Source organism: Astyanax mexicanus, chromosome 1 (genome assembly GCF_023375975.1).
Source record: "Astyanax mexicanus isolate ESR-SI-001 chromosome 1, AstMex3_surface, whole genome shotgun sequence".
Classification (NCBI taxonomy): Eukaryota; Metazoa; Chordata; class Actinopteri; order Characiformes; family Acestrorhamphidae; genus Astyanax; species Astyanax mexicanus.
The window spans coordinates 79,354,637-79,374,835 of record NC_064408.1 but is presented as its reverse complement, the minus strand read 5'-3'; the positions used below and the strand labels follow the sequence as shown (position 1 = coordinate 79,374,835).

The 20,199-nt window shown below is 38.2% G+C and overlaps 1 protein-coding gene across 6 annotated transcripts in view; it reads left to right on the top strand.

Annotated features, from left to right (window-relative positions):
- syne1a (spectrin repeat containing, nuclear envelope 1a) overlaps positions 1-20,199 on the top strand; it is a 243,527-nt gene that overhangs the window by 51,344 nt on the left and 171,984 nt on the right. For all 6 annotated transcript variants that reach the window (XM_022663102.2, XM_022663116.2, XM_022663113.2 and 3 more), the window contains exons 3-8: positions 9,836-9,931; positions 11,412-11,495; positions 15,949-15,969; positions 16,194-16,286; positions 17,322-17,500; positions 19,108-19,304. In XM_022663102.2, coding sequence (XP_022518823.2) covers positions 9,836-9,931; positions 11,412-11,495; positions 15,949-15,969; positions 16,194-16,286; positions 17,322-17,500; positions 19,108-19,304 — 670 coding nt within the window. The remainder of the gene's footprint in view (positions 1-9,835; positions 9,932-11,411; positions 11,496-15,948; positions 15,970-16,193; positions 16,287-17,321; positions 17,501-19,107; positions 19,305-20,199) is intronic.

Genomic DNA, 20,199 nt, shown 5'->3' with positions numbered 1-20,199 from the left:
AATCTACAGCCATTCTAATTCAAAATCAAGCACAGCTTCCATCACTAAATACTACATGATTATGGGTGTATAAGCTTCCATACGCTAAGGTCAGAACATCAGCATGTTGTTACCAGCTTAATTGCGATAAATATCAATATTGAATTCTATTCCAGCCCTAGTTGTAACACTCTGCCATGGACCTGCAGAGCTACACTGAACTGATGCACTGTAAGTCCTATCCACAGAGAAGACAGATGGGTCTAGTCATCACAAAGACAGACCCGTCAGATTGTAAATCCTGCCCACAGAGAACTCTGATAGATCTACTGAGCACGAAGAGAGACTATAAAAACACACACCAGTTTTGAGTTTGCTGTTCTTAAGAAGCATTGTTTGATTTAAACGTTCAATAATTGTTGACTTGCGTGAAGTTGGAAAGGGTTACAAAAGTATCTCTAAAAGCCTTGATGTCCAAGTGTCCACGGTAAGACAGACGGTCTACAAATAGAGAAAGTTCAGCATTGTTTCTACTCTCCCTGGGCGTGGTCGTCCTGTAAAGATGACTGTAAGAGCACAGCGCATCAATGAGGTGAGGAAGAATCCTAGAGTGTCAGCTGAAGACTTGCAGAAATCTTTGGCAGATGCTAACATTTTTGTTGATATACTGTACTCACTACATCTATCACACACCGTGACTTGATCACTTCTGCGAGTCACTGAAGAAGTGAGATGTCAGGATTATAGAAATTATGTACTGACACTAGATTATCAGCAGATTTCACCTAATGTCACTTGATTGAAAAGGATTTGCATGTTAATTCTGACATGATTACAATGTGAACTCACTATAATTGCCCAAAAGCTTCCAGACATTTTTTAACCTAACTGCTTTAATGACACCAATGTTAAAATATGTGCATACCTTTGTAATAACCTCTGCATTAAAGCAATACAAATGAATTTGGTCAAAACATACATGCAAAGTGTTGACTAGAGGGGTTTAACCCCCCCAACCCTTGTGCTATGAAGCATTCAGAGGTGCTGAATTCTTTGCAGTAATAGAGTTCCATCCAATACCTTTGGGATGAGTTAAATGACAGAACTAATTCATCTAATCTGGATTTGGACCACCCCTATAAAAACAAACTTTTTCTGTTAATCAGCTGAAAGAGTTTGGTATCAGGAATGATATGCCTCTATGAGTTGTTTGGGATGCTCCCTTATTCTGACATTACAATTAGGAAACCTGCATAGAACCACCCTGGCACCATCCTTCACCCATCAATCCCTACCAGAGCCCCACCCACATGATCAGTTAAAGAAAGGCCATTTTAGTCTGCTGTTTAAGAACCTAAGAACCTCAGACAGTAGACAGAAGGATTAGCCTGCAGACATTGTCTGAGGGAGGGATCTGTACTAATTTTCAAATAACGAGTTTAGCATGAACTAGCTTATTTAGGTTTTGTCATTTAGCACAAGCTAACACTAATGTGTGGTGAACCCTCAGCTTATAAATGGCGTGGCCATCAACAGCTTATTTGCATAAAAGTGACAGAGCCTTTAAACGGCTCATTCTGAAAGAGACTGAAACTGGCAAGGATACAGCAGGTAAGATATATTTGTGTGAGAGTGATCTTGTGCAAAGAACTTCATGAACATGTTTTGTATAACCCATGGACCTATTCTAACTAGTGTTCAAAGAGATATATGATGTACCCTTTAACAGTCACTGACCACATAGTTTGGTGTATCCTTTAATTTGGGTGTTAATAAACACATTCACAAAATTGGCTGAACACAACAAACATGATGATTGTGTAGAGGCTTGTATTAAAGTATTACCTACAAAATGAATTAAAAATGCTGTGGTGTAAATGGCTGTAAACAGCTTTAAAGTGGTAAAAATTTTATGGCATAAGTTATTTTTTCCAGTTTCTTATTTGTAGTGTCTGGATGACATTGGTTATGTTTCATTGGAACTATGCAGAGAATGGACAAAAAGCTCCATCTGTATCTGTATCCATATTTAATGTTGAATGCTACCCATATTGTTGTGTGCAGACTTAGGAGTCTTGCCCAAAGACTTTTATTGGTTTATAATGGTGTGTTTGCCTGATTTAACAGTAACTGTGATTTAACATTACCTACATGAAACTGGATGTGTGCATGATGGCTAGTAGTAAAACAAAGGCATTAGAATGTTGCTTAATGTAAGAAAGGATGCATAGAGGAAAGGAGATCATAAGGAAATTAAGGATAGAAAAAGAGAGAGAGAGAGAGAGAGTGAGAGAGAAAGGTGACTTTCTGCTTTATTTAACTCTAAGAGGTTCATCTGTTAGCCCCCCCCCCGCATGATGCAAATCATCTTCTGTGAATCTCCAGATTTCTAATTCACCGCCTGAAGGCACAAGACTAATCATTAACGTTATTAAGATAACAAAGAAAGAGAATTCCTTCAATTTCCCCTCATGTCTGGTCCCTCCGCAGGTGGAACAAAAGAGGATTACCGAATGGATTCAGGTTCATGTTAATATTTGGTCAATTACTGAGCTCACATTAGCCTGAGCGTTCCCGCGGCACGGATAGGCATGTTACGGTGCGCATGAGCACAAAGCTGTCAAGCTGACAAACTGTCAGATCACTGCTGCGTCTGAGTGTGTCTGGCATTTTGCTGTGAATGACGTATCGTTTCAGTATGATATGTTCAAGTTGTCTTACCATTATAACGTCATAATAAAGAAGAAAATCCCTGCTGAGTGCTAGTTTAATCCCCAAGACTGGTACATTAATCAAGTGATGTTTGGTGTCAGCAAGAATTCTGTTATCCGAATCTGGGTATGTGTGAGGGAATTTCTGACCACGCAAGTAAAAAACTGCAGTTTTTGGTGTTTTTCCTTAATAATATTATGATATAATGTATCTAATGTATATAAACAGTCTTACTAGTTATTGATTGACATTATATGTAGACTGTTTATTTAAAGACATCCTAGAATTATAATCTAGTTTAACTTTGTTTAGTAAAAAAATTAATTAAAATAAAATATGATGTAGCCAGATTAAAATTAAAAACAGGCCAATTTCAAAACCTCAGGACTGTCATTTAACAGCCTTACCCCCCCAAAAAAGAACATTTAGCAAGCCCACTAGCAAAAACCTTTACAGGGTAAACATAGTGACCACTACAGAATATCAAAATGAAGCAAAAAAGACCAGAAGCTAACACTAGGATGTTCAGAGAAGTGAGATTGGCCAACCAGAGCAACCAAAGGTGCCCGGAAGCCAAATGACGTAGTGCGTGGAAGCTGATAAGCATATAAAAGCCCAATAGCTAGACCTATTGTTACTAAAAACACTTTACTTTAGGGTTTTAATGGTTAATTAACCATTAAATCCTGCAGTTAATCCTGCAGTTGATTAGATTATTGATCCGTATTGAACAGGGCTGTATTGATCAGATTAAAAAGAATGTTTCCCTCTACAACCTAATCATGAGCAGTCATGAGGCTACATTTTCTTTTATTTCTTGTGTTTTTTATTTTATGTTATTAAGATTCCCTAGATTGTTTGTATAATTGTATTATCATCACCCATTCTAAAGCAAACAGCGTGTTTTGTTAATTATGCTGATAAGCCTTATGTGCAGTATGTTTATGGCTACTGTTTATATTGCTTCTCAGTATGCAGTATATCTCATATTGTGAGCTTAGATTCTCTACCCGATGTTATTGTTCTTGGTCTATTTCGGTTTAATGTTTGTGTAGTGCATATCCATATTGCCGTTTTGTACTGAGGCTGTATGCCTAAAATAAAAAAAAAGTTTGTTTAGAAAGTATTTTATATTCTAAATTATTGTTAATTATTTTAGAGAAGATGAAAGTCATTGTTAATTATGTTACTGTTCTTGGTCTATTTCAGTTTAATAAGTGTGCAGTGAGTAGCCTTGTTGTTTTTTGTGTTTTGCTATAGGCTATATGTTTAAAAACAAATGTTTGTTAAGAAAGTATTTTATTTTCTTAGACATTGTTAATTAAATTAGAGTAGACAGGGAGATTGGTTATTAATAAATATTGTTTTTAAATAATAATAAATAGTAATTCTATGCTTCCTCAGTGTTGCAATGTTAATTAACATTATTCTGAACGGATTGTCGCTCATTTTAAACAGCCCGAAAATGATTTTAAGAAGCTCAGTTTTAACGCTTTACTTACTTAAAAAATGGCGGGTTTAATTCGGGCTCTGGCTCAAAAGGAGAGTATATGGGGCGGGTCAGGTTGGGCTGTTTTTTTCTGGGCCCGATCTAAGCTCTAAGAGTTACCGGCTTCAGAAACTGCAAAAATAACAGCACCCAAGATAAGAGCCTATGCTTCACAGAGTATTTTGGTTTATTTACAGTCTGCATGACTTCAGTATTAAATTACAATGTAGAAAAAAGAAGGTGGACTATGAGGACAGACGAAGATGTAAAAAATCTGTACACTTTTTACTTCCCAAAGGGAAGACATTGAAGTCCAGTGAAAATATGATGTATGGTTACCTTTGGCTACATTTGGCTATTAGCTCTAGAGTCAAACTAAAGAAACAAATCTCAAGCAGATTGACTACATTTGGCGTAAGGAGGAAAAGTGTAAATGAGATTTTTTACTGAACTAGTCTTTTAAGCGTGCAAGTGTGTAAGAGTGTGAGTGTTAGTGTGTGAATTTGAAGGACAGGCGGAGAGGCAGGAGCGAAACCTTCATCTGCCTAAGAGCCTCCACTTGATTAGGCACTACAGAGAGGAGGGGTAGGTTGGGGAGAATGGGGTGTGTGTGTGTGTGTGAATGTGTGTGTGAGGGCGAGAGAGAGAGAGAGAGAGAGATAGAAGCAAGAGCATGCATGAGAGGGAACCCTCCATTTCGATTTTGACAAATCCTCTTAGGCTGGGTTAGGGCTTAATTACGCTATGCCCAATATTGTGGATGAACCCATTTCTCACGTGCTTGACAGATACCCCAGGCTGAGTGGCTCACGGCACCGGAAAAAAAACAAAACAGTGAGTGCTCTGAGATATCCAGCTGCAAGGGCCTAGTTAACCACCCCACACTCACACACACTCTTACACACACACACAACGAGCCAACGAGCCCCATTAGACCTTTCAGGTCCTGCGTATCATTGCCTGACACAAGCAGAGAGCAATGCCCCATTTAGGAGGCATCAAACAGCCCATTACGGTTCTTTAACGCTAATGAACACACCAATTTCTGCAGCTGTGAGTCTGAGGCAGAGCAAAAATACAGCAAAACATACTGAAGATGACAGGAGCGACCAAAACAGTCTGAGAAAATTGTTTACACGCTCAAAAAGGCTACACTAGCAATTAACCTCTTAAATTACAAGGGCCTACACTTTAGTTCCTCAAGCCCTTGGGATCTTCATACTCCTCTAGCCAATGTTTAGCACTGGGCATGATTACTTTAGGCTCAGGTGCAACTCCCCCACAGCATCCTATTCTACTGCTAGGTGCTTTTCTATAGAGGTTAGAAAAGCCTTGCATGCCCAACTGTTCCTTAATGTAGCTGAATTCACTAGTAAGAAATGTCTAATACACTTTTGTGCATGTACAAATTTCTGATTTTTTTTTTTTTAAGGAAACAAAAATGTTCTCAGCTGTAAATTACATTAAAGCAACACTATGTAGTTGTTTTAACCCTATCCATTTTAGGGTGCATATTATGCTTTCTGACTGTAGATAATGCTGCTTTAAATAGGGATGCCCAATTTGATCCAGTGACTTGGGATTGGAGCCAAGCCAGGCATATTTGTATAGAATGGGTATTGGCTTAATCCAAATCTTTAATCTTCTGATTAATCTCCAAATCTTTAAGGTTCTGAGGCTTTGCTTTAAACCTTTAGAACAGAGCTTTGTGTTCATAGCTAATAGTGGGACAATATATTAATAATAAAAACACATAATTGTGGGCAACATATTGTGATATTACCATATTGTGAGATGTTCTGTGATTTCCATCTTTATTCATAGTACCACATGGTGTCATGGTGCCCAATTTACTGAACTATTTTTAGTAGAACATGAAAACATAACCTAAAATTAGAAATCATTTAAAACTTTTGTGAGAACTTCTCCCCATTAGTTGTTTTTGAACCATGTGGAATGGTGTGGAGGCTAGCGCTAACGCTAATACATACATGCTATCAAAACACATCCAAAGTAAAAAAACACACACTATTGTGTTTTAACGGACCTGGGAACTGAATGTCATATAGATTGGACTATAAAACAGTAATACAAACAAAAAAACACTAATTACTAATTTTACTTTATTAGCAGCACATCTTATCTCATTATCTAATCTGTGTGACTGTATTATTTATTCAAGCACAAAGATAGGATCAGATCGACACTGGCTAATGCTCAGCAGTAAGAAACTTGAATTGGATTGGGAGGGGGGGGACACAATGACGTGATAAGGACATCCCTAAAGATTATACAAGCAATGTGTGCACAAGTGAATAGCTTTGTCAGCAATGAGTGTTCCTTAAAGTAGCTGAATTCACTAAAAAGAAGCATCTGGATATTTGTGTATAAGTACAAAAAACACTCTCTGAAATGTTCTCAGCATTAATTGACATTAATGTAAAGAAATGTTATTTAAGTCAGTTTTAGGCTAATCTAACTGGTCCATGAGTGAGATACCAGACCTTAGACATGCACTGGAGCCACGGTGGAGGCCTTTGTTCAGTTAAGTATTTGAGCTGGTCACACAGCCGACACCAAACGCTCCGGCAGTCTGGAGGCTTTGTTCGGCCGGTCGAATGAATATTGCACGCCTTGCTGACAGACTTGACAATCAATTTCAATCAATTAGGACCAGACCCATGTAATTAGCTTAAGGCCTTGATTCATTCTCTCGATAGCTGTTTCCTTGCTTTTCAGTTTGATTTTTCATCAGTTGCACAATTAGTCAGAGTGCTTCTTTTTAAAAATGTAATCTCCCATTACTTGAATTTAACTTCAATTAGTTTCCAAATTATTGCAGAGCTAATTGGACTTTCATAGTCAGCCCCCTCCTCTGCCCTGTCTCAGAAGAGCTTAATTAGGCTAATCTTAAAAACATTTCTGTCCTTCTCTCCACTTCACTATCTCTCTCTTTTTACTGGCTCTCATCTTTCTCTCTCACTCTCGCAAATCCTTCTCTATCATTTCCTCCTCCTGTGTCTTCCCCTTCCGTGCCCCATTTCTCTATCCCTTTCTTTCATTTCTCAATTCGATTATGTTCAACAAATAGTTCAGTTTAAGCTTTTTTGGCATGACCATATTACTCTTACTCTTTAAATCCTTGTTGTCCAGGATGAATAGGAAAGCTTTAAAATTATCTTGAATTAAATCTTTTTACATTTACTTTTATTGAAAGATAAAAAAGTTTTTTGTATCTTCTGTGAAGATGACAGTACATGCCAGAAGTTATAAAACAGTAACTAATATCATGCCTCATGACTTTTGCAATGCCAAAATTTAAGTACGCTGCACTGATATGTGGAATATGTGTGTGAGGGGTCTCCTGCATTGAATGTGAAAGTGATTTCTGTCTGACACATGCAGAGGGAAGTTATTTGATTTGTTGACACTAATCTAGTCACGAGCCATACCACCCACTGTGCTGTCCACTTTGGGTGGTAATGCCTTATATGGTGTGTTTATGGTACACACGTGACTCTGTGGATTGAAGAATTTTAAATGACCGCTGTACTTTAGACTATCACACAACTGTCTAATTGGAATCTATTATCAGGCCTCTATACAATTCTGTTAATTCACATTGCCTTGCTGTGAGCACGCTACCCAGTATTTCTTTTCATTTTTGCCTCTCTCTCTCGCTCTCTTTTGACGTGTTGTTTTTCTTTTCTCCCCAATCCCTTGTTCTCCCATATTGACTCCAATTAAGGCCACCCCCACTCTTCCTCTCCTTCCTGTTTTTTTACTCCTTCTGTTTATTCTCTCTCTCTCTCTCTCTCTTTTTTTTTCTCTTTCTTTGTGTAATTCCTGTTCTCTCCCTCTCCCACTCTAATTAAGGTCATTCCCACTCGTGCTTTCCCTTCCTCTTTCTCTCTCTGTAATTAAGGTCATCTTCACTTTAGCTTTCCTTCTTAAACTCTCTCACCATGGTTTACTTACTGTTCCAGTGTTTCACGCTGGTTGAGTCGCATTTTAACTCCTTCCCCTGTTTTCGATCCCCCACTCCCACCCTCTCTCATTTCTCTCTCTCACTTTCATATTAATCTCCTCATGAATGACTTTGCCACTCCACTGCTTTCCCCTCCAAATCCCGCTCTTGTGACTGGTGTCTTAAGAAAAATCCTGGATGTGTGCTTGAAGTAGAGAGGGGTTTGGGGATTAGTGGAGGGAAAGGCTACATCAGGTCAGTCTGTCTGCCGCGTCTCTTCTCAAAATCAGCACTTTTCCCTCTGGGTTTAGAGAGCTGGACAGACTGAAGATTGCACTAAACTGTGGATTTGCTAAGCACAATGTTCAAACTGACAGGATGAGCAATTTTTTTTCTTTGAAAAGAGTAATGCATTTTTGTCCCTCTATAATAAATGCTCCTCACTGTTCTTACTGTTTTTTTTTTTTTTACATCAACAGCTATTCTGCCACTGTATAAAACTGTATGGTGATTTACACATTTCTGTCTGTGTCTACTGCTTTGGCTTTGTCTATTATTTAATTGTGTAGCTGTTGTTTAAAAGTGTAAATTTTTACAATATGTCAGTATTCTTATTAATGCAGGATGATACATTAGTTTTAACTGTGTAATAATCTGTATCTATTAGTGCTGGGCGGTATGACCAAAAATGTTTATCACTGTATTTTTCAAGATTCTGGCAGTGTCACGGTATATTACAGTATTTTTTTATTTATTTTATCTTATTTATTTTATTTTATTTTTTTGCATGACTGGGCTTTTATATAGGTTTGTGACTTTCTTTACTGTTAGGAGTACATATAATATCAAACATTATGGCTTTAAATTAAGGCTTTGATTAGTATTGGGTTTACTTTGTCCTACAAAATTACACAATATATAAAGAAATAGACAATAGACCTTAGAAGAAGATATGCCAACAACTTTAACACAGCGTTAATATTAAAACTGTCTGAAAAAAGTCAAACAAGATTAATATAAATTTATAATGTTTTTCTGAAGACATTAGCATTCTGAAGGCATTAACAGTATTAAAATCAGCCACAATTCCCTTCCTTTTCCATATAAATACAGTTCAGTGTGGATTAAAATGATCCTTCAAGCTAAAGTATTAATATATTTAAAAGGGCTATAGTTACTTCCTCATTTTCAGAGTTTTAATGGGTTTAATCTCTTGTGCTGAATAAATTAGCATTTCTGGGCTTGTCTGGAGTACGAGAGGAACTTTTCTGCGAGCTGTGGATCGATTGCGCTATTCCAGTCTGTATTCATGTGTATTCTACCGTTAACTCTACCGTTATCTAGTGAGCTGTGTGCTTCTTTGGGGGCACTGATCAACACTGTGTGCTTCTACACAGAGCTCTGCAGCGCCTCTAGCACTAGTATACCGCCCAGCACTAGTATCTATATAAAGAGTAAATTGACTGAAACTCACGCTGTTTACTAAACATAATAAACAATCCCGGTATGTTTATTTATACCTTGAAACAACTCTTTAACACAATAGAAAAAGGAGAGAGTCTCCAGGTCTTTGAGATTTGTAATAAGTCAGGTTCTTGACCACTTGAATGTATTGTTACCATTAAAAACGCTCATATGCCCTGATTTATTATAGCTTTCTTAAATCTGTCTGATGTTCTGTTGTGCAGAGGGATCCTCCGCTGGTGGTGAAGGATCTGTATGAGGACATTAAGGATGGAGTGATGCTGCTGGCTCTGCTGGAAGTGCTGTCTGGACACAAGCTGGTAAAGTGTTTGATTTACGCATGAAGTTAGAGCATTTTTTGTCATACGAAGAACCTTGCAAGCATGTAGCTAAAACATCAATGTTAAGATCTATCCTCATGGTATGTTCACACCATGTAATCAAAATGGGATAAAACTGCTGCAACAGAGAGTTAAGGATCCTATCATATGCAATCATAGAGTTTGTTTATTGGAGTTTGAGATATTAGAGTTTGTGATGCTAGAGGTTGTTTTAAATAAAGTAAAACAGCTGCAACAGCAAATTGTGATTAAAGATATAAAGACTCTAGAGGTTATGATCCTATAGGGGTATTACTTATGGGATTGTGATTTAAGGGTTGTAATTCTAAAGGTTGTAATTCTAGATATTGTAATTTTAGAGTTTGTGATCTTGAGATTGTGATTCCTGGGGTTCTGCTTTTACAGGTTGTGATTCTAAAGGTTGCAATCTTAGAGGCTTTGATCTAAGGTTATTATTCAAGAGTTGTGACCCTAAAATTTGTGATTTGAGTGGTTGTGATCCCAGAAGAGGCTGTTATTTTAGATGCTTTGATCTGAGGTTATGATAAGAGTTTGTAAAACAAGAGTTTCCAATCATAGAGCTTGGGGATCTAGAGAATGTGGTTCTAGAGTTTTGAGATCCTAAACTTTGTGATTGTTGAGGATGTGATTCTAGAGAGGTTGATTGTAGGTGTTGTGATCCTGGAAGTTATGAAGGGGCTTTCAGTCTGTGAGTTGTGGAAAGATCAGGAAGTTGACACAGCTGACAGTTTCTAATTAAAATTGATTCTCAGGTCTGGTTCTACTAATCAAGGTCTGAGACCTTGTCAAAAAAGCCTTTTTCCAATGCTTAGTCCCATATTATTGCAAGGCTCCCTGATTATTTGGATTTGTAATGTTATGAATGTAATGATTTGCTGAACATATTGTGTTTTGTGTTTGAAAAATTTAATTAACAATGTTTATGAAACAACAAAAACAACAGCTCATGTTTTGTCTAGACAAAGTAGGCTTTAAATAAAACACACAGACATACACCCACACACCCACACTTTTTCTCTCTCATTCACACACACACACAGTGAGTAGATAGTGAGAGTAGTCCCATAAGGCCAGTGTTGCCTCGGGTCTGCGCTGTGCTCAACCAATCAATGCTGCACAGTATAGTGCATGGTTCCCTGGGTCTAGTTTTATTTGCCTTTACCCTCAACTGTCCTTGCTTTTGCATTTGTCATTTTGTTCCCATTGGTTCACACATTCATAGTTTTTACTGACTTAATTCTTTCTAATATTTATAAATAATTACCTGTCCATATCATGAGCTGCTTTATCATTTGTTATTATTGTTTTAATGATGCTGTTTATCTTTATTCTCCTCCCTATGTTTGCAGTGGCTGTATGTTCTGAAATGTTGTTGTTCTCTCTTTGTTTCTCTTCACTTGTTCCTCCCCCTCTATTCTTTACCTTTCCCCTGCTGCAGCCATGTGAACAGGGCCGTAAGCTGAGGAGAATCCACTGGCTTGCCAACGTGGGAACGGCTCTGCGCTTCCTGGAGGGCAGGAGGGTAAGCTAGGCTCTTTCCCAGAGTGCTTTGCTCAGGTGAAGCGCTCCAGGTCATAAGCGCTCAACTTGACCTGTGCGACCTCCTCCAGTCGAACCCCTTCCTTCTCTCTGGTATCACCGCCTCGCTCTTTTCCTCCATCCCACCAGAGAGATAGAGAGAGAAAAAGAGGGGAAGGAGGGGGATGGGGATAGAAAAACCAGAGAGAGAAACTCCTGAGACAAGCAGAAAACAAAACAATTCACTTTAGGTTTTAGTGCTGTCTATTTAGAAGAATAGAAATAGAAATGTTAAGCTCAGCTGCACTGATTGTATTAGTTCTAAACAAATTGTGACACTTTATTGCAATGTCAGAAAAACTGAGATGGAGTTTATTACAGTGAAGGTCATGAAACATAAAAACTGCATACATCCTGAATATAATAAACCAAACAAACCAAAAGCAAAATTCATAGGTCCATAAAATCCTCTAAAATCTCTCAGGAGGGAAAGCAGTAAAATTACCAATTTTTTATTTTAGCCAACAGTTTTTAACCAGATAGGTTGATGGATCTATTTAAAAGGGTGGCTTTATGCTTGGATATATTGAGGTTACTTTTAAAAAATTGCAAACCGGTTGCCTTAAAAAAGTTAACTAATTGGTAACTTGAAATATCAAGTTATTACAACTAAAGGGGAAGTTAATTATTATTATTATTTTTTTTGTTATACCAATTTATTTAATAAATAAATAAATATGTTGATGTATTCTTATTTTTCTTTTGAATTACATTTTACTTAAATATTTATTTTATAAACATTCACACGGTAAGCCTGGATAAGGTGTATTTAGAGGCCAGACAGTTATTCATAATATATGATCTACAAGTTTCCAAAGGTGGCCCCGGGGGGGAATGACTACACAGATGGTGAGTGTCAGAACTGGAGGACACACCCTAAATGCAAATAGTTTGTCTCAACAGACTAAATTCAGTTATTTTAAGTTAACTCAACTCAAAGGTCTCCGTTTGAATGTATACATGCCCACCTAATTTAGAATAGTTGAGTTATGTTTGGAAATATCCAATTTTACATAAAACAAACTTCAGTTCAGTTCAAACTATTTGTGGGTTCGAAGTGCAGAGACATTCTGTTCTATTTCCAATGGAAATTACAATTTCTGATCTTGTATTCACCTGCTAAGATACTGAAACAAATGATAGTACCACAGCAGGTAAAGCTAGTTCTGCAGCTTAGTTATGTTATATATTGTACTGTACCAGTAGTACAATTCTGTAAAACATATTTGTCCACTAATGACCAAATTTTACACATTTTTTATCACAGTTTCTGTTACTGTTGATGTAAAGCTAATACTGCATTTCATCATAATTGTCTAATCATGCTGGCAGTGTGATGATCTTTGGCTGCTTTGCTTTGGCAGAAGATTTACCTTGATGAATTATGACAATTATGGCAGAACATCTAATTCTTTTGTCTCTATCAGAAAATTCTGAAGCACAAAGTCCGTCCATCAGTTTGTGTTCAAAAGCTCAAGCGCAGTGGGGTTAGGCAGCAGGGCAGTGATCCCTAGAACATGAACAAGTGCCCAAGACCCTAAATGGTCCAAAAGAAACAAAATCAAGGTTTTTGGTGTACTTGTCATAAAATCTGCCCACCAAACATAAAGATCTGTATAAATATTCCAAGACATTGAGTTTACCACATATACAGCAAAACTAAACAGCTAAATGTTAAAGTGTACATAAAGATATGATTATATGTATATCATCTATAATCTAAAGTTTCTTACTTTAAATGTGACTTTTTTGGTGGTTTGGAGTGCAAATTACAAATTGTATAAATGGTATTTCAGTTTTTGACAAAACTCAAATGCAGCATTTTGCGTACTACGGCACTGCCTTTTCTGTGACACATTGGGCCCTTCTTGCTGCCCTGCACTGATAAATAAATGCCTAGCATTAGCTTTTGGCATTTTCACAAAGCACAAAATGTAAGTAAGATGTTGACTCAATAATCATTTATTACTCAGGCTTCCATTCCTTACTCCTATAGCTAAGGAATGACTCTGAGTTTGTATTGTTTTCTGTGTAGTTACTGAATAATATACTTCAGGATTGAATAAATATGGGAATTTAGGTTTAATTGTGGTTACATTTTTACATTGTTGTTCTTTTCACTTTACCCACCCTGCTAAAAAAAAACAACTCAAGAACAGCTGGTCATCCAAATAAAAAAAAATCCTTATGCTGGTAGGCTAGCTCCTTAACTAGCTCTTGACCAGCATAGGGTTATGCTTCATATTTTCTCTGGGTTATTTAGCAGAGCACTTCTCAGGTTTGCTATGTTTTTGTAGCCAAGAAAGAGTCCAACTAGTGAAGAAAAAATGGGTTCGCATACAAGCCCCCTGGGTTTAGGGGATTAAGCTCTGGAACTGTATCATGTATATGTTCATATAACCAGCAAACGGTACATTAGATCTGATTTAGATATCTAGTAGCTCAGGCTATGTAGATAAATCCTGGAGGTGTGTGGAGTGTGGACCGGTGTGCTGACTGAATCCATTTGTATTCGTTGGGTGTAAATCTCTTGCTGTGAGGTTGTAAATCTTTCACCGGGGCTTCCTTTCCCGGTTCCCATTTTTATTCCAGTAACTCATCTAAAGTCCATTTCCATAAGGCCTTGTACTCTTCAGTCTGAGTGAAATGCCCAGCTAAGATAGCGCTTATCTATGCTGCCATATCTTCTGTTACACTGTAAACTATCACAGTGCTTTCGGTCGAGGCTCATCTTCGCACGGCAGGTAACCCTCAGTCTCCCTCAGTCTCTGAGGAGTACAACACAGAAATTTCATTTAGTCGTGCAGTGAGTGTGCGGCCAGTGTGTGAATGAGGCTACCCTGAGCCTCTTAAGGAGGTGAGGATTCATTTCTGAAGTGAAGATACACGGCTGAGCCTCAGACACTGCGCCACTCTATCACAACCTATTATCTCTCTCTTTTATCCCTCTCTTACTGTCTAGTCTCCTTCTCTCTCTCTCTCTTTTTTTAGAGATGAGTATGCCCTCTTTATTCCTTTAGGTGCTAACCCTATGGATTGCGCGTTTGGTGTATGTACGTTGTTTGTTCTATTAAAGGGTCTATGCCATGGAAAACTGAAGGATCTATGCTTTTTTGCAATGTGCCAAAATATATTGCTTAGTTTCAGCCAGTTCTACTTTGCTATAATGTACCACACCTGCGTGATGCGGGGGAGGGTGTGAACTGAGATGTATGTTGCTTGGGGTACAGTTCAGTACGCCAGGTCCCCCCCGCAGCTAGGTGAGTGATGAAGATGAGGGTGGGGATGGGGTGGAGACGGATGCGAGGTCTTTTGTCACAAGGTGAAGAGCGACTGGGAGGTATATAAAGGACTGGAGGAGGGAGCTCAGGTAATTGAGGTGCAGTCCATATCCCAACATTTTGTTAATTCTTAACGACACATATAAAAAATATATTTAAAAAAAAGTTGTGATGTCATTCCAAATAAAAGAGTCACTGTTTTCAGAAAATAAAAAAGGGTTCAATATTAAGGAAAAAGATGCTTTGCTTTTAGACCTCAAATAATGCAAAGAAAACAAGTTTATATTAATTTAGAAACAACAATACTAATGTAAGAGTTAATAAATCAATATTTGGTGGACTAACCAAATTTTAAAGCTTTTATGCGTCTTGGCGCATGCTCTCCACCAGTCTTACACACTGCTTTTGGATAATTTTATGCCACTCCTGAAAAAAAAGGCTTGTGAGCATCCATCTTCCTCTTGATTACATTTCAGAGGTTAGAAATGTCAGCACAGTGTTCTTTACCTTCTGTGGGACATATCAAAAGTCATGGGACATGAAAACAATTCATGATACTTATTATTATATAAAAAATGGATTCCGATTTTTGGGAACAAATCTTCAAAAGGAAAGAAAAATGCAGCACATAAAGAATAGGGCATGGTCCTTTATAGGCCTAGTCAGATATTGCTTAAAAAGCTTTGTGACTGTGTCAATACTAACCTACAGTGGCTGGCTGGGTTATAATAACACAGTAAGTGTGCTCTGCATGTCTTAATGCCGCATTGCTTCTGTTATTGAACACTAACCTCTGCAGTAGTGAAGTCTCACCAACTGCAGCAGTGCGTGACCGAGGCTTTTTTGTGTGTGCACTCATACTGTACTGTTTATTCAGTGTGCATGAGTGTGTGTGTGTGTGTTTAACAGAAGACTAGACTAGATATTCTCTTATCTGTATCTATCTGTATGTGCGTGTGCTGGATATCCCTGCTGTCAGTGAGCCTGTCCTTATCACCTGTCCCTCAGTTTGAGGGACACACACTTTTATCCCAGCGCTTCTTTTGTTAACAGTGTGTTATCTCCTCTCTCCTTCTCCCCCTCTCTCCACCGTGCGTGACCCCTCCTCACCTCCAGTCTGTGTATAGAGGATCTCCGGTCAGTAAAGCCTTTTCGTGTGTATATTTTAAATCTTGACAGTATCACTGTTTGAATCAGGATCATTCTCACTATAACTGTAAAATAAAGAATAAACATCAGATAATGGAAAAATGATATATATTTATATAAATAGCTTTCTAACCAAATTAGTACTAACTAAATAAATAACTGTGTCTTTCTGTAGTGTGTAGATAATCATACATGTCATCCTTTTGTGACAGATTAAACTGGTTAACATCAACACTACAGACGTTGTGGATGGCAGACCCTCTATTGTGCTTGGCTTGATATGGACCATCATATTATATTTTCAGGTGAGACTGCATGACAAAAGTATTTACATTTTTTGTTTTCCAGCATGTAGAACAGAAACACTGTTGACTTTATTACGGAATCAATGGAAAGATGCTAACAAATCTCAAAACACTGATCTGCCTATCAGACTCTGTAATAAATACTTTTGTGCAGCATAGTATTTAAAATATTTATGATGGGGAAAAATGTTACTTGTATGGTACCAAAAATAGTCTTTAGGGACAATATTAAGATCAATGTGATCAATTTAAATAACTCAGCTAAACAATTTGTGTTCGGTAGATTATTTCTTTTTTGCATAAATACTTCTTGGTAATAAATAAATACAAATGGAAAGTCTGTTAATTTCTATTTTAAATGGACATGTTTGTTAGGAACATGCATTTGTAGGATGAGCAGCAGAGCTGAGTATGTTGGTTGCACACATGACAAATTAGTCAAATCTTCTAAACAGATTTTTCTGCCATTGACTGGTTTGTTGTTTGATGATTTTATTGGGGTGTCGTCTTCTTGGGAAGCCCACTTCTCGGCCTGTCTCTGACATCCCCCGTTATATGAAAATTAGCCTTCAGGTTGGAGATACTGGTACCAGGGCTTACTCCAAATAAATATGCAGCTTGTTTTGCGGAACACCAGCTTGAAGTTGCCCTATCCAGATCAGTCTAACACGTCATGCTCATTCTTGGAGCAAAAACATACTGACCACTGACTCACCTGAGGGTACCAGAAGCTCAAAACAAGCCATATACTCAGCTCTGGAAAATTAACAAGCTTTCCAACTGTTTAAGATTTATTGTTACAACAAAGAAAGAATCTACCAAACACAAGTTCCCCTTACTTTTTATGCTATGATTTACCTAAAAAAAGTCTGTTTCTATTTATGTTTCAAACTAACCATGTGTTAGGTTGGCGTGACTCTCTTCTACTAGTACATCTATGATTACAATATCACAAATGTGTTCAATCATGTATAATAACTAGTTGTTGCGTCACTAATAATCTGCTTTGGACATTTCCTCATTTTCTGTCCTCAGATAGAGGAACTCACCAGCAGTTTACCACCTCAGAAAGGCCAGAATAGCAGCAACTCCTCAGTGGACAGCTCCAATAGCACAGAGACAGCCAGCCCACCCGTCAAACGCAAGCCCCGCCTCTCCTTCCAGGGTGGGGCCAAGAGAGCTCTGCTCAAATGGGTTCAACGAACAGCTACTAAGTAAGCATATTAACTAATATGTCGATGTGATCATATATTTTATTTGTATTTGAATGGAATCTGCACTCTTGTATGTTTAGGGACTGTAGCTTATCTGTTGATGCAACACCTAGTATTATTGGTCTTCTAGCCCTTCAGTAGTAGTCTGTATTTGACCACATGTGACCACATATGCTGGATATTTCTAGATAGTGGTGACAAACTGTCCTGCAGTATCGACTATACACACAAACATACACAGCACATACATAGCAAATACACACAAACAGACACACACTCATGTCAGTGGGTTGAGAATGTTCCACAACCCAAATAACATACGGTCACCAGTGGTCTGAGACAGAAACATGACCAATGATGGATGGGGAACAGGATGGCTGACAAAATTGTGAGTCTGCAGTCTGTATTGAATCTATGTGATAGGCAGGCCTCCCTAAGTAGCCAGTGAGTTGACATACAAGTGAAATATACATGCAAGCTAGCTAATCTTCATTATGGTCATGCTGGTCATGAATGGCTGCAGTGTTCTTTTAATCCTGTTTTGCTGGCTGAACAATGTAAATGCATGCTTATTAGGGGTGTCACGATCTCGATATTTTATCGAAATCGATCGAAATGAGGTCATGGTCTCGAGTATCGAAGTCAAAACGAGAATCGACGATCCCTCCCGCGCGCGCTACGCAAATGGCGCAGCGCGCTACGCAAATGGGGCAGCACCAACACAGCGCATCCTATTCATGTAAATAGAGAGAGCCCGCCCTCAGTTCTGCTGTGTGAGAGGCAGAGAACAGCTGCCTTTCAGCCACGGAGGAGAAACTGAAAACGGACTTATAGAATTAAAGAAAGGGCTCTCAAGTTTTGAGTGTCGGCGGGAGTGTGATCACTGTTTTTTTATCTGTGCAACGGGGGAGGGGGGGGTTGGGGTGCGCGCAGGTTTTGTATCTGTATCTGACGGAGGGGTGGGTGCGCGCAGGTGAGAGCGTGTGAACTCGCTGAAATGCGTGTGTCAGTGTGACTTGAGAACACTGACTATAGATCACAGTGAGGTGGATTAAAAATCTTAAACTTATAATTGACTACACCTGTTGCTTTCCATTGAATTAAAAAAACAACTTTCTCTCAGATAAAGTTAATAATATATCTTTCTTAAAGAAAAAAACTTGTAATTCTCAGGGACCGAGTCTTATTTTTCATGTTTAACTGTTATAGTAGGATAGAGTTCAGTTTGTTAAGGCTTTAATTGTTCCTATTTTTTTATTTTTTTTATTTTATTTTGCACGTTGCAGTTTTAATAGTGCACACTGTTGCTACCAAAAAAGTCACTAGATGGCATTACCATATATATATTAATAAATAATAATAATAATAATAATAATAATAATAATAATAATAATAAATAATATATTATTTAAATTTTATGAGGCATAAAATAATAAAATGTAAATATATAATAAAAAAGAAAATCGAGAATTGAATCGAATCGTGACCCTCAAATCGGAAATAAAATCGAATCGAGGATTTAGAGAATCGTGACACCCCTAATGCTTATGTAAATACAATGTAAATACAATGTATGCTTACATGTGCTGTAATGTGTGGTGCTGCAGGAGACTGGGACTGGATGTGAAGGATTTTGGTCCCAGCTGGCGCTCTGGCGTGGCGTTCCATGCCGTCATCTTCGCTCTGCGGCCACAACTGGTCAACATGGAGCGCGTGTGGAACAGACCAAACAGAGCCAACCTGGAGGAGGCCTTCTCCCTGGCAGAGAGAGAGCTGGGAATACCACGCCTACTGGACCCTGAAGGTAGACAGGATTGTGCTAAAAGAATAGTAGATTCATTTGATCACCACAAAGTGAGAATTTTAGCAATTTTGTTCATAATCGCTCAATGTTGTGGGACAAAAAAGTAAGTGGTCATTAGATTAAAGGGTTTCATGGGGTGTGTGGCTTGTTCCCTCTTTATTCTGTGCCATATTTTGTAAATAAAAGATCTATGGCTCTATCTTACACCCTGCACAAGTTGTGTCACGATGCTCATTGCTATCTTACACACCATCAACAGTCTATTTTGATGCCTTGCGACAGGCATGTTACAATAGCATCAGAGTTTATGAATATATCTACACTGATGGGCATGGTGGTCTGGAAGTGATGTGTGCTCAGGTAAATATCAGGCGTGTTTCTATCTTGGTGGCAGGAAATACAGGTGCGCCACTGACTAATTAAAACCCTGACAACAGTCAGCACTCAGCCTCCCAATCCTATCTTACCCATGCAGGAGCACTGTGCGGGTTCACGCTCAGCATGAGTAGACCTCCACTCGTTAAACACACACACACACACACACACACAGACTTGCTGCACTGCGCAAACCAGACTTTTTCCTTAACAATAAACAAAATAAAAAATAAAATAACATTACCGCTCCCTTAAATGAGCTACTGCCGTACCTTCACAGCATAAACACACAAAACACACAGGTTAATTTCCTTGTTTTCTCTGCTAAAACACACAAAACTCCACTGTTAAGATCCCAAGTCAGAGCGCGCCTGCTTCTTACAGGAAAAGCTATGCCCAAAACACATCCCTGATTAATTAAGAAAATGAGTTCAAGCCTTTTGTGCATTTCGAGCCATGCAAGGCGTGCTTTTGGCATCCTCACGATACCAAAGACACACCAACATCAAACTGTGTGATA